The sequence below is a fragment of the Megalops cyprinoides genome, chromosome 18 (genome assembly GCF_013368585.1).
Source record: "Megalops cyprinoides isolate fMegCyp1 chromosome 18, fMegCyp1.pri, whole genome shotgun sequence".
In the NCBI taxonomy this organism is placed as follows: Eukaryota; Metazoa; Chordata; class Actinopteri; order Elopiformes; family Megalopidae; genus Megalops; species Megalops cyprinoides.
Window position 1 is genome coordinate 6,334,642 of NC_050600.1, and position 14,400 is coordinate 6,349,041.

Consider the following 14,400-nt stretch of genomic DNA (forward strand, 5'->3'; position numbering starts at 1 on the left):
TTTTACTTCCGCTTTGAATGGAAGGGTTGGCGGATGAGAGGTATCACGTGGAGACTGCACCAAATGATCTCTCCTGTGAATTGGACTTTTATTCATGCTGAACCTCATCACATATCATTTATCAAGCAAAAACCTCAACCTGAAGCTCATGAATCTAAAGCGGTACATAATCTTTTATTTTACCTCATAGTGAGCTGCTAATGCTGTCCTTGAAGCAACCTGCTTTTAATCAACCAAAGGGTTTGAAACATAATATGCAAGTGTGGTTGTTTGCTCACATGGTGTGTAGTTCCCTGGCATGCCCAAATGTTTTGTGACTTCAAACAGCTTTCTTGTTAAGGAGATATACAACACTGATCAGTTATGTACTGCAATGAATGAATGAAATAGAAGAGGAAATTTTTGTCCAGGGTGTACTTTGAGTTTGTGTGAAAATCAAACATACAAACAAAACGCCAGCATTCAATCATTGTAGTTCTGTGTTTGCCATTAAGCATACACATGCACTTAGCCTTATTTCGGTAAATAATGCAAGGTTTCCATAATGACATTTACCTTAAGGTCAAGATACACTTGTATACACAACTGTACCTCTTGGATTGCACTTTTGACATTTCTGTAAATACATGGGCTAAGAGACTCATCTCTGGACTCTCTGGAGTCTTGTAAAAATACTCCACCCTGAATCAGGTCAAAAAAAAAAAATAATTCAGTTAATCACTTCTAATAACCATTGTCATTGCTGGTCTTTTGTGACACAACAAGTGGGTGGTATGCATTTGATAACAAATAAAATATTATTACTAGTACTTGCATTACTACTGGTTACTACTAGTACTACTAATAACACAGAAACCGCTTTATACTTGAATAATAAGCTCCTGCTGTTCTTGTACTGTCAATTACCTTTCGTTTATCCCAGATGGCACAGTCTTCCTCGTCTAAAGTTAATCAGTTTTCCTAATTTCTGCTCAAAAAGAAATCAATGAATGGGGTTTAAAGGGGCATGTCGGATTGTACATTGAACACGACAGGCACTATGACTAAAAGTCACACTGGGCGAGTCCAAGGGAGTGGTTTGTACCGTGATCGGACGAGTAGAGCGACGTTCCTGACCCCATTCATTTTATTAAGCGAGTTATGACTTCTTGTTTTGCTTACTTGCTCAACCCCGAAGCCGGCAGGGTTTAAGGTCTGAAATCTTAACTCATCAATTATTACCGCACAAAACGAATTGGGAGTAATTGACATAAAATGTAGTTGAGAATTTAGAGAGAGCTCATGGAAAGTACAGAATATTTTAGAAGTTAGCAGTTCTTTTGTACACGGTGTGTTTTCCCAACTGCCGGGTAGGCGACTCAAGGAATGGAAGACGATGGAGACCCGGGGTCCGACGAAGTTCGGATTATCCGTGAATCCAGTCAAGACCTAAGAAACCTGGTGGGATTCAAACTGTACAGGCGGAGATGGTTCATTTTATTTGTTCTCTGCCTGTTAAACTGTTCAAACGCAATGGTATGTATATGCAAAGATTGTCTGTCTTTAGTCTTGAGTTGATCCATCTAAAATACGACCAATCGGAATGCTAACATTTTTTTGGGTGGATTGCAGTCCTTTCCATGTGTTTAGATAATCGGCATGTAACACGTGATGTTTTTTTCCCTAACTGTCATTTTAACCCTTTAACTGACGGATTCCAGTAAGCGCAGGATGCCATCCTATGTTCTACTACTATAGGATAACATATTTGGGATTTGCGTAATGTCCTTTTTAATTCTTAGACTTAAACTGTAGTTAAGTTTATATCAAAAAAAGGTTACATCGCACATGGAATTGAAGAAACAGAAATGCTCATAGAAAAACTGGAAAATTGTGTTATTGTAAGTCTGACTCATTCAGTAAGTTCTTCTTTGCGGTTATCAAGCTTGTCTTCATAACAAAGGCGAAGAGAAAGACTGACTTGTGTGTGATTGCTATGGTTTCGGTTTGCATAACAACAAGCGACCAGCAGTGGAGGGTGCTGCCCTCAGTATTCACGTGCTTTAGGTGTGGTAAAATATTTTAAAAATTTAAAGATTTAAAAGTAGTTCACTTGTGTTGTTCAAAGTCAGTGATGTGGTATCAATTTAGTATTTAAACTATTTGTTTCGGGATTTTCTTTTGGTATTGGTACTTGGGGAGATAGTGCCCAATATCTTTTGATCAAATGGTGGAGAGATGATGGATGCTTTTTTTTGTCAAAAGGGGAGTGGTCACCCAGTAAAGTACACCCATGTTGTAATAGGATAACGTCTGATTATTACATAGAATGAACTTAACAAGTTAACAGTTATCTGAACACAGATCTATTCCATGAGTCATACAGGACCCTGAAACTCCCCATAAACCTGAGATTTATGCAGATTGGGCTATAATACTGTATGCTCATTGTCTACTCATCACTGTTGTATTGAGTTTTTCTTCATACAGCATTAGAGATTTTTGTTATGGTTTTGCTGGACATTTAGTAACTGCTAAGTTTTTGCTGGACATTTAGTAACTGCTAAGTGTCTTTTGCATCCAAGGCAGTTTCCTTAGCAGGCAATGAATTCTGTTCTGTATTGTGCATGGGACGCTCTCTCTCTCTCCCTGTGTGTGTGTGTGTGTGTGTGTGTGTGTGTGTATGTTCTGTCATGGTGTGAATACAAAGTGGCTGCATGGAGAGCAGAATCAGCACAGAGCACATGATCAGTGTAGCAAACACAGCAGCTTCACATGACTTAGCATAATGGGAGAGGTTTCAGGCAGACCACACTCATCGTGAATAGCTGCAAGGAAGCACTCGGCCCACTCAAATGTTGAACAAAGATTATGTCAAGCTCTTACAGTGCTTCATAGGTAACATCTGGGCAGCAAAGTGATGATGTTTTATGGTAGATATGGGCAGCCTGCTACATCTGTGAATCTGCTCTCCCCCCCTGAGAAGTTGGAACACTTGAGTTATTTCTGTTCTATGTGCCTAGCTGAGAAGGAAAGTCTAGACAAATGGTGTGTTCTATTCATACATCATCAGCTATTCTGACACATTGACATGTGACAAACATATCCGCGCGCGCACACACACCTACATACTTACTAGATCACACAAAATGAAAAAGTGTTACAGAGTAATGCATGAAGTAGTTTTCAGTTTTCCATTTTTGACGCACTGCACTGAACCACGATGTGGAAAGAAAGAATCCCATTGAGAGGCCTGAATAATTTCCATGAGCAAATAGTCCAATAGTCTAGTACTTTTATGGTGCAATTAGTTTTTGCAATAACAGATAATGAAATTACTATGCTGTCAGAAAAAAACATATTTATATATTATTTATTTTATTTTTTTTTACCTCTGATAGAACTGATTTTGAATGGCATCCTTTGGCCACCTGCATAGAGAAGTGTTGCTTTTATTTTCACAAAACAATGGATCGGCAGCGTTTAACTGAAAGATGTGGTGAAGATATAGTGAATGGCTGATTACAGTGTTCCTCTTTTGGACCAGCACGTATAGAGGTGTGATGTAATGTGTCCAGATGTATGGCTGCTTTGACAGTGCACAATGAGCACTCTGTGCTTCCTTGGGTGAAATAATTGCAATCACTGCAATTACCAGGTCTGGTGTAGCATTTAGCCAGAAGCATATGTTCAGCTATATGCGAGAAGCTTTTAGAAATGTTATTTAATGTTAGTAACTTAAGTCATTGGGCACAGACACTGATATGTGCAGTGGGATGCTGTCAACGAAGGACAGACTCATTCAGTTTGCAGCAAGGTGTTGGGGTCATTGGAGCAGTAGGTGAATGAGGCATGGGATTCAAAATGAAACAAAAAGCTTACAAGTGCCCTCCAGCAAAACGCCAAATGTGAACTGTTCCCATGAGACAAAAGGTGGCATTGTGTGCCTGTGTCAGCTGATAGTTTGCCTTCCTCATACTCGCTGTATGAATCTGCAGTGTCCAAAGACTTGTTAAAAGAGGCCATTGTTCAAGGTCTTTTGTTGTTCAGTCATTTTCTGTGAACAATTTATTTTCATCCAGTTTCCTATAGTTATCTGGGATCCAGCAGTGACACTCTGTGTGTTAATTTCCATTTATTCATCCTCTTATTAACGTAACTCTTATGCAAGATACTAAAGTCAGTTAAATCAGTATGAAACATTGTAAATTCTCTCTGTGTGTCATTGTAATTTTTTGAAAAATTTTAATCATTTTTTCATCAGTTACTGAACATATCGGTGCATGCTATGTATCATACAAAGAACCTCGGCTTTTACACATTTCTCGTGTTTGTGATTTTGTTGTTATTTTGTGTAATTGGTGAGGAGTTTTGCAGGTAATGGGTTGACTAAATACCTTGTTTGTTTTCAGAACACTGAAGCTTTGAATAACACAGAGCTATGCAGAAACGTGATTGTTTATAATCAAGTTGAAGCATGAAATGGTCATCATAACTTTGCCTAATGTTGGCTTTATCTCTGCACTACAGCAGAAGAGATTGCAATGATGTAAGGTTCCTGGTCACTGCTATGCTCTCGCTGAATGTTGTGGTCATACTACGTGGTGACCTCAGTGCAGTGCACCCTTATGTGCTGGTATAAGAGCCACATGCAGCCTTTGTGATGGGTTTCACTATAGCTGATTTGAGGAAGACAAAGCCTGTAGTGGTCATGTGATCACGTGAGCTGACATCACGTGGAGAACAGCTGTCATTTCCCTCTTGCGCAAAAGTGGTGTCTGAAGTACTATCATGTGACCTGTAGTCTACTTTTGAAATGTGCAGTGACGTGATGATTTGAAATGAATTTATTTAGCAGATGTTTTTTCCACTGATCCAGGATTGATTCCTCTCTATTATCTGAATCACGTCAGTCATTTTCACTTTACCCTTGTGGGTTTCTTTCGGCTTCTCCATAAATCATGGTTGACTATGTTCTTCATTGCTTTTTAATATTACTGTGAATTCTGAATCATTGAGGGGAAATCCGTGGGCTGCCTTACACAGTGTCTGAGTGACCTCCTGTCTCCTTCTTTGTGCATTCAGTTATGGCTGAGTTTTGCCCCAGTGGCAGATCAGACAGCCCAGTATCTGGGGGCCTCTCTGGACCAGGTCAACTGGCTGTCTCTTGTCTACATGGTGGTGGCCATCCCTCTCAGCTTTGTCACAACATGGATGCTGGACACCCTGGGCCTCCGGATCTCGGTAAGCAGACGGGTCAATTGCCTGAGACTCTGCTGCCATGGCTGTGTGGGGCAGTGGTGAGGTAACTGAGCCTCAGGTTAGACGCTATTGCATACCCTGAATCTATGAATCGACAGTATGTAAAACAAGGAAGCTGCGCAACTTGCCAGGCGTAAAGTCTGCTAAATACATAATGCAATGCGTTTACCCCGAGTTGGACCAGTCATAGTAAACTAATAATTTGAAGCTTTGCAGTGTTACACAGATAGGGATATCGGTCAACAACGTTGATCTCTAAATAGATTTTTTTTCCCCACAAGTGGCCTGATTGAATTGCTGCCTTCTACAATGCTTTCTTTGTCAGTGTTAATACATGAACTCAGCCAACATGTCAGCGTGGTAATACAGCACATTATAAAACCTCTGAGACAAATATTGAATTCCAGCTTTTTTGTTTTCTCCTTGCTTCACTTCATAGAGCAACCATGAAGCGTGACCCTCCGAATAGTGCTGAATTATTATTAGTAGCAATGCTAGTAGTATTAGTGTTATTACCAGAGAAAGCGAGACTTGAGTGGTTACTATTAATTGGCTTATTACTGTCCTACAGAAAGCACAAAAAATCTTTACCAGGCTGTCAAGAAAAAAGAATGCAGTCTCAGCCCACGTATAATGTGTTGTTTGTTCCATCTAATATCATAGCTGCATATGTGCACACAATAACTGCAATATTTTGAAGTGAGCACATCTGTGGATCTGTCTAGATATTGAACGGTACATGATTTCATTTATCCTTCTTTACCCTTCTAAATTTGAAATGGATTGATTCCAAATATTACCATATGCATAATTTATATGTACCAGTGCCAGTACGTACTAGTACTAGTACCGGTATGTATGTATTTTTTCCTGTGTAGACCAGAATAATAAATGCTTCCATGTGCAATATATTAAATGAACAGGGGAAATCCTTGTTTTGGTCTCTATAAAGCATGCTGTTTTTGAGCTATAGGAACTTTCTCTGCTTACTATGGATATTTAAAACACTGTTGAACTCAGTGGGGGCTTTGAATCGAGATAGGAAATATGTGCCCATAGAGCAGACATTGTGAATACATTATCAGTTTAAATGATCTGAGCAACATAGGAAGCTTGCAGCAATACAGGAAACCGGTCCTGTGTGAGGAGGAAGTGCCAGGATGTAGATCCACGATGACTCACTCTCCCTCTGTGCTCCGCGGTCGCAGCTGATTCTGGGCTCCTGGCTAAACATGGCAGGAAGTGGCCTGCGTTACCTCAGTGTCCTGGAGAGCCTGCCGGCTGGCGTGAGGTACTTCCCCCTGCTGATGGGCGGTCAGACCCTGTGCGCCCTGGCGCAGACCCTCGTCATCTTCTCCCCCACCAAGCTGGCCGCGCTCTGGTTCCCCGAGCACCAGAGAGCCACCGCCAACATGGTCGCCTCCATGTGTGAGTCCTGCGGGCGTCCGCCGTGCCTGTCTGCTGGGGTCGTGAGAAAGCAGGGCTGCCGAGTGCTGGTTCCTGAGGGCCGCGGTCCAGCAGGGCTTAAACCACCAACGCTGGCAAATGTGGAAAGACTTTTTAGAATGGTTCATTCAAGCTGGTTATCAGTTTAATCAGGTGGATGAGGAAACCTCCAGGGAAGTGTGGGGTTACTCTGGTATGGGGAAACATGTCACAGCTGACTACTTAGCTGTCCACAGCTTTAAAGATACAGCAATATTCTCAGGTAGATGGTTTTGTCACTAAAGCATTCAGGATTCCCCCCATTACACTTATTTAACTACATGAAATCTTTCCAAGTAAAAATTACATAAATTTTAAGTGTTATTTTAACTGTTACAAAGCGTAAGGAAAAAAGTCTGAATATTCTTCTCTTTCCAGCAAACCCAGTTGGACTTCTATTCGCCAACATTTTCTCTCCCATGATCGTCGGAAGTGACAACAACCTCCCTTTAATGGTGAGGATTCAGCACAAACACATTACACATAGGGGTGGGATAGACTTCACACTGCATATTTCACCTGTTCATCTCACTCTCACATCTTTATTTCCATCTGAAGTTAGGAATCTATGCCATACCAGCACTCGTCGTCTGTATCCTAGCAACGCTGGGGATTCAGGAAAGCGTTCCCCCATCTCCTCCCTCAGCCAGCGCTGAGACCGCCAATTCAGAGCCCTTCCTGCAGGGAATTAAACTGGTGAGGAACCCGCACTGTTTTGCCTGCCACATCTGCCTCACACAGTATGCACAGTCCACAACCGTTCAGTACACTTGTGCGTAAAAAGATAGAAACATCATGTCATATTCGCCATCCCGAGTTTCAGCATGTCAGGGCTGTGTCCTTGTTTTGTGTGTTTTCAGGTTCTCGCTAACTGTGGTGGATTGTGTCTGCATGGAGGCCAGTGACACTTTTATGCACAACCACCCATGTAGCTTCTGTTTAGCCTGGTTAAAGCCCATGGCTAATGGTCTCTTCCTGTCCTCTGCAGCTGCTGAAGAACAAGGCCTACCTGATCCTGCTGCTCTGTTTCGGTTCTGGGATAGCCGTCTTCACGTGCTTCACCACCTTGCTGGAGCAGATCCTGTGTGTCAAAGGATATGCAAATGTGAGGAGGAGCCCTGTCTCTCCAACCTGACAATCCTTATTTATTATTATACATTTATTTTTATACATTAAGTGTGTAATAACATGGTGTACCTAATTTTAACTGCATGTAATCATTTTTTCTTCTGTAAATTGTTGGGGTTCAGAAGAATTCTGGATTATGTGCAAGTGTGTTTTCCAGAAGGGCTGTTTTGCAGTATGTTTTAAGTAATTTGTTGTTTTATCTATCTATCTATCTTTCATTAATATTATTATTGTTATTATTATTATTACAATAAGGTGGTCAACAGTTTGTGACTTATTGATATTTCCTCTGCCTTTACATGGGCCAGATACTGGTTTGTGAGGAGTGTGTATTGATTGGGACATTAATGGACACTAGATTCACTGGCTGAAAGAGAATGGTCTCTCTCAGGATAGTCAGGTAAACGGTAGTGATTTGCCCTCCAATGTCATTATGTGTTTTACCATTTTTATCGGATAAATCCAAAGGGGAAAACTATAGTATTTTGAATTGGTAATGAACACAGTTAATGTAACAAAGAAGAGAATGTAAATCTTGGTGCTTCATGGATTTAAACTCTTCCAGACTCTGTCAGCATTTGGCATTTTTTCTATAAGGTGCTGCTGCGCTCTAAATTTCCCATTCTCCGATTCCTTCCTGACGCAGGACTTCGCCGGGTTATGCGGAGCACTCTTCATTTTGTTCGGCGTAGTTGGCGCCTTCTTCCTTGGGCTGTACGTTGACAAGACAAAGAAGTTCATCGAGGCCACAAAGATCAACATGTCTTTCACAGCTCTGGCCTGCATTGGGCTTGCAGTGGTGAGCAAAATCACAGCTGAATCGATATAGCGACGTGCATGTTTTATGGGTGGTGGCAGCACAGAACCATTGTTTTGATACATCCTCCCTGTGCCTGCTGTTCCTCCAGGTGTCTCAGCTGCGGGATCAGAAAGCTGCAGTGGCTGCTATGTGTTCGCTTTTTGGGTTTTTTGGATTCTCCATATATCCAGTTGCCATGGAGCTCTCAGTGGAGTGTTCCTACCCTGTAGGAGAGGCTTCCTCGGCTGGCCTGCTGTTTATATCTGGGTATGGACTACTGTAAAATAAGCCCTTTCTGAATAATAATAATAGTAATGGATTACATTTATAAAGTGCCTTTCAGAGTGCTATACAGCGAGGGATGGTGACTCACCATCAATGTGTACTACTTACCTAGGTAATGGAGAACAGCCATTTGGCTACAGAATGCCAACCACACATCAGTAGAGGAAGAGAGTGAGGTATTTGTTTACCCAGTTGAAGTGTGGTATAATTAGATGGCCAGGTTGGGATTTTTACCACGATGTTATCACTGGAAGAGATCTTTCATCAGTGGTGCCAAGTGTAGAGGCAGGTAACTCTTGATGGTAACACAACTCTGTACTATGCTCGGGGACATAAAGTGCCAGCAAGGTACAAGTCATGTGATTATAACAGTTCCTTTACTGAGATAGCTATGTGAGGACAAAAAAAAATGACTTCTGTAGGATCAGAAAGCCTCTAGAGCAGTGATGGCCCTGCAAGACCACAAGAACCCCAGCTGTTCTTTCTGTCTTACCTCATGTTCAATGAAATGGTCCCAAGCATAACTGATGGGTAAGAGTAGTCACTCCTTTGGGTGATTAATTTGCCATGGACTGAAAGCTTTCTCCACTACTCCCAAAGTCATCAGACACTAAATATCCTTGAATTTTATTTTTTGTTAATCAGGCAGGTCCAATCCATCGTCTACATTATAATTCTTCAGGCTCTTACCCAGCCATTGGCAGATTCCCCCTTCTCCACATGTGCTGCTGGGGGAGATTCAGCCTTGAGCTGGAGGGGTAAGACCATCTCCAGTCCTTGTGTGTCATTTGAAGTTTGTTGATAACATCACTGCACACTAAAAACATAATTACATTTACATCTACATTTATTCATTTGGCAGACATGCTGATTAAAATGCATGTTAAAGCCTGTCTTAATCACAGATTATTAATGTTGTACTATTTGTGGCTTTTTGACTTGTCAGAATGCTGGTGGTTTTCCCACAAACCAAAACCGCTGTTGGAATTATGCTCTATCATTTGTAGAGCAGAGGATCTGTGAAGGTTGCTGTTCTGTGTTTTCCCAAGCATATGTGGTACACCAGCTATGGTCTTCAGTCCTTAACTAAGACAAGACTAAAAATACCACTTCACAACTGTCAGGAAGAAGTAGCTCTTTACCATCAATTGCTTTTTTTATAGTTAAAGAAGGCATTCTGGAGAGGCTCTTCTGCCATAGCTTTCATCTCTCTGTTTCTACAATTAATAAAACGTCTGCACAGTGTGGTCCTTGTCAATCCCATTTAATTAGCTGAATAGTTTATCAGTGGACCTTCATCAGAGCATCATGCAAGTACTGCACACATATACAATATAAAGAGAAAGGGGCACGGCCAACCTGGGCACAACCAGTAGTAAAGCAGTATTGTAGTAAAGCAGACACTAGATCAGCCCTCAAGGGTTATGTGATCAAAAGAGATACAAAGTATCAAAAGAAACAAGTTCCTGCAACAATAAATCATGAACCATATATGAGGGTCAATAATATCCATATGCTCTGATGAAGGTCCACTAATGAAAAGCTAAGTAAATTAAATGAGATTTGTAAAAACCATGGTGCATTCATTTCTGTTACAGTATTTTTTCTTCCCTACACCTGAGTTTGATCAGTTCAGTTTCATCAGTTTGATTTCTGAAAAAAAAAAAAAGAGTTTCTGAAGCATGCATTCATCACTGTAGCTGTAAGTGAAAAAGAAATAAACATGGGTCAGGTGTCCTCTGTCAGGATGTTCTCAAAGGAGGCCTTGGATTGGCTGAGGACTGAGGACAGAGCTTTGCGCATTAACCTGCACCTGTCTGCCTTCCTTTGCAGTGCCAGTGCTGGTGATGGCTAGCCTGTGCAGCCTGGGGACCTGCTTCTTCGTTATCTTCTTTCACACGGACTACAGGCGGCTCCAGGCTGAGGCTGGTGCCACTCAAGGGGTGGGGAGAGCCAGATCGCTGAACACAGAAGACAGCGGAGAGGTGGAGTAGGGCAGATGGAGAGAAATCTTCCTTCAAGATTTGTGACATTTAGATGTAAGAGGCGCCAGTGTTATTCTGTGGGACCAATCATCCTCATAGGAGTGTGTAACACATGCCCAGACTCTTGGTACAGGTTTACTGCTTGTTTCACTGTTAGATAGCTGTTGGATAGATTTATAAATTTTTTAATAAAAACTCAACTTCCTCAGGCAAAAAAGCATACTAAGACCTATGATGTTTGCCATTTAGTCATCCTAGATCTTGTATGGTATGTGTTGCACAAAAAAGGGGACCAGTTACGTTCACAAAGCACAACAGTTTCGGAGTCACTGCAGTTTGTTTCAAAGATATAGCAGCGGTGTCACTGGGACTGAGACAAGGTACAAGTTTGACCAGACTTTCACAAACGGTAGATTTCCTCCAAAGACCACTGGAAAGAATGAATGTCAAAAGTGTATCATTTTCTAAGAATTTACTTAACCAATGAGCGTTTAAGCTCTTTTCCACTAGCCTGGTTTCTGTCTCATCTCAAACAGAATGTTCTCACCATGGGTGTTTCCGACTACCTCAAGTTCCGTTAACCTGCTTTGTGTGCCGCAAAGTTGTCTTTATGTTTTATCCTAAAACATTTTCTTTTAGATGGCTGAACACTTAATGATCTTTTATTCCTGTATTAGTACAGCAACGTTTGCTGTAATTAATGTCCTTCTTTTGTATGTGATGCTACTTGATCTTTGAGACAGGGTGAGTCTTCTACAACAAACACATATAATCCAAACTGAGTTCCAAATGTTTCAATGCCTTTTTATGCTCTGTTTCAAATTCCAAAAATCCATTGTTAAATTTACACATGTCATTGGAGAGAAGCCATATGAGAAGTCAAGCATGTAATATTATTCACACTGTGGGAATTCTCCTGATGCTCCTGAAGGTATTTATTGACTCACAACATTTATTGGTCTGAGTTTTATCACCAGTCTGAAAGGTCCCTTGACATTGCACCATTTGTAGTGGCAATATTGGTTTATCAGTGTATTGAAATTAATTCCCTCGCTTCACATTAACTTGTTACTCAAAATACAACGCTGTAAATCACTGGAGTGTCACAAGGTCAACATAGCATATTGGAACCCCTAACCCTTCACCCCTATGGAGAAAAAGATAATCCAGATGTTAACTAAGTTTACCTGTACTGGCTGTCAAGTAAAATAACCATCAGGAACATCAGGAAAAATTGTCCCATCTGAATAGTTTGTAACTGTGGTCCTGTGTCATTTTGCAGGTCGAAAAAATTTGTCTTGCTATTGACCTATTTACCTACTGTTTTTCGGGACATTTTAGGGGAAAAATTAGGTTTTTCTTTTAATCTCCCCTGACTTTTCCCCTTGACTCCCCTCCCACTTGCTGCTTAACATCAGATTTGTAGGTTATTCCTCAGGAAAAATGCAAACATTTGAATTGTAGAAACACCTATTGTTAGAAGTATTTTAAATGGTAAAAACAAACATTCTTAAAGCAGTGCAATATCTTTTAGATACTGGTTGATCTATGTTGATTACATCGCATTACATTGCATCATTTAGCAGACACTCTTACCTGGTGCGGCTTCCAAATAAGTGCATTGCAGTGCTAAGAATAAGTAGTACTACAAGAGGTCAAGCACTGAAGCACTAAACTAGTGTAGAGTGTTGTTGTTTTTTTTTTTAATAGAAAACAGGGATAGATGGAGGAGATAGAGAGGAAGGTACATGAGAGATAAAGCTTGAAGAGATGAGTTTTCAGCTTTCTCTTGAGGGCATCCAGGGAGCCTGTTCTACGAATCTCAGCAGGAAGCTCATTCCACCAGTGTGGAGCAAGTACTGAGAGGAGGCGGGTCCGAGAGATGCTGACCCTGTATTTCGGGACACAGAGGTGACCCAGGGCAGCAGAGTGCAGCACTCTGACTGTTTATCAGTGCCTTTTTCCCTTATAGTAATCTCTGCTCTTCAATTTCCTTTGGGCATAGGGCATTTTGACAACAGTAATATTTTAAAATCGCATTTTATTTTATTTCATAATTTGTGTTGTTTTATACTTTTTAATAAAATTAAATCTTTAAAAATGTAATGTAAATGGAAGCAAGTGTAAACATGTATACCTGATCGAGTTGTTTTAATGACTTAAAAACAACTTATTCTCACTGGACAAAGTGCAAAAAAAAGAGTCATGGTGTACTGCTAAATTCTAGAACATACAGGTAGTGTCTGAATGGGGAAATGGAAGATGTAAATCCTGTGGGCCTTACAAACTAACAACACAATTACAACTGTTAGTACAAGATAGGCTTGAGGCATTTTTTGTTCTTCTACCTAAAACCTGTTGCACAAAACTGTCTGTTTGCACAGAATATTGAAACAGTGACTATAAGTGATGTGTGCTGCCAAAGTCTCTAAATGGCAGTAACCTGCTTGTGTGCTAGTTTTCATGCACTAAAGTGTAGACCAGTCCTCTTAGAAGCTCATACAGGTGCAGAAGGTGTTGCTTCACTTTTGAATGTACCCAGAAATAAATGTTTTGTTAAATATTCCTAATGACTGTTACACACTTGTGTCCCATCTTGACCAATGGGGATCCGTTTTCATGGACCATTGAAAACGTAATGTAAAAACAGCTTGTCACATCATACTCACAGTCCTCTGCAAGGCACAGATTGCTAATAGGATGTGCAGAAGCGCCCTCTACTGTTCAAGTGTGAGTAAGCAACACAAGGAATATTGCACATTACTGCCTATTGCTTATTCCTATATGCTTTGACAGCACTTTAAATAATTTTTAAAGATCACCAAACTGAATGGAAAGACTTTCCTTGTAAATCTTTGGTTAAAATTCCATTTTTAATGTCTCTATTTTTATTTTTCATCAATGCCATTTAAAAGTACTTTTCAACACCTGGATGGATAGCAGTGGTCTTCTGCAAGTTGCTGTTTTTTTTTTTACTCATAGGTTGGAAAATTTGTGCAAATTAGTTCAAATAAGAGGAATGTGTCTTTATTTTGTTTAACCCCAGCATAAAATAGTAAGACAGCTATGAGTTCTGTGTCTGTTATACAAAACTAACAAATGCTGCAAATCACTTGTGACTGGGGTTTAGGCACATTACATTTACATTACATTACATTATTGTCATTTAGCAGACATATATTAGTTACAATTTTACATGTTAGATATGTAAAGATGGATATTTTCTGAGGCAAAGCTGGGTTAAATACCTTGCCCAAGGGTACAGCAGCAGTGCCCTAGCGGGGAATCAAACCAGCAACCTTTTGGTTACGAGCCCTGCTCCTTAACCATTACGCTACAGTGCCGCCCAGTTTGCCGTACAGTGTGCTAACCTTGCTGAAGGAATAACTGAAGGGCTTAGCAAAGTGCAGCCGGGTTTGCAGGAGCATGCTTGTCCTCAGAGCATTGAAGCTGTCTCCTTCAGTTTGCAAGGAGAAG

The 14,400-nt window shown here is 40.7% G+C and overlaps 1 protein-coding gene across 1 annotated transcript; it reads left to right on the plus strand.

The window, feature by feature from the left end:
* Positions 1 to 1,137: 1,137 nt before the first annotated feature.
* Positions 1,138 to 11,639, plus strand: LOC118793286 (solute carrier family 49 member A3-like). Its single transcript, XM_036551397.1, has 10 exons — positions 1,138 to 1,515; positions 5,065 to 5,223; positions 6,450 to 6,669; positions 7,105 to 7,181; positions 7,285 to 7,422; positions 7,715 to 7,831; positions 8,501 to 8,653; positions 8,763 to 8,920; positions 9,584 to 9,696; positions 10,772 to 11,639. The coding sequence occupies exons 1-10, from the start codon at positions 1,366 to 1,368 to the stop codon at positions 10,930 to 10,932; spliced, it is 1,446 nt and encodes a 481-aa protein (XP_036407290.1). The 5' UTR covers positions 1,138 to 1,365; the 3' UTR covers positions 10,933 to 11,639.
* Positions 11,640 to 14,400: the final 2,761 nt, after the last annotated feature.

What these genes read in the sequence shown, in the direction of transcription:
- LOC118793286 (XM_036551397.1), top strand. Translation starts at nt 1,366, where the DNA reads ATGGAAGACGATGGAGACCCGGGGTCCGACGAAGTTCGGATTATCCGT. An exon ending in GTGTCAAAGGATATGCAAAT is followed by an intron (nt 7,832 to 8,500) that starts GTGAGGAGGAGC and finishes TTCCTGACGCAG; the next exon opens with GACTTCGCCGGGTTATGCGG. An exon ending in CCTGCATTGGGCTTGCAGTG is followed by an intron (nt 8,654 to 8,762) that starts GTGAGCAAAATC and finishes CTGTTCCTCCAG; the next exon opens with GTGTCTCAGCTGCGGGATCA.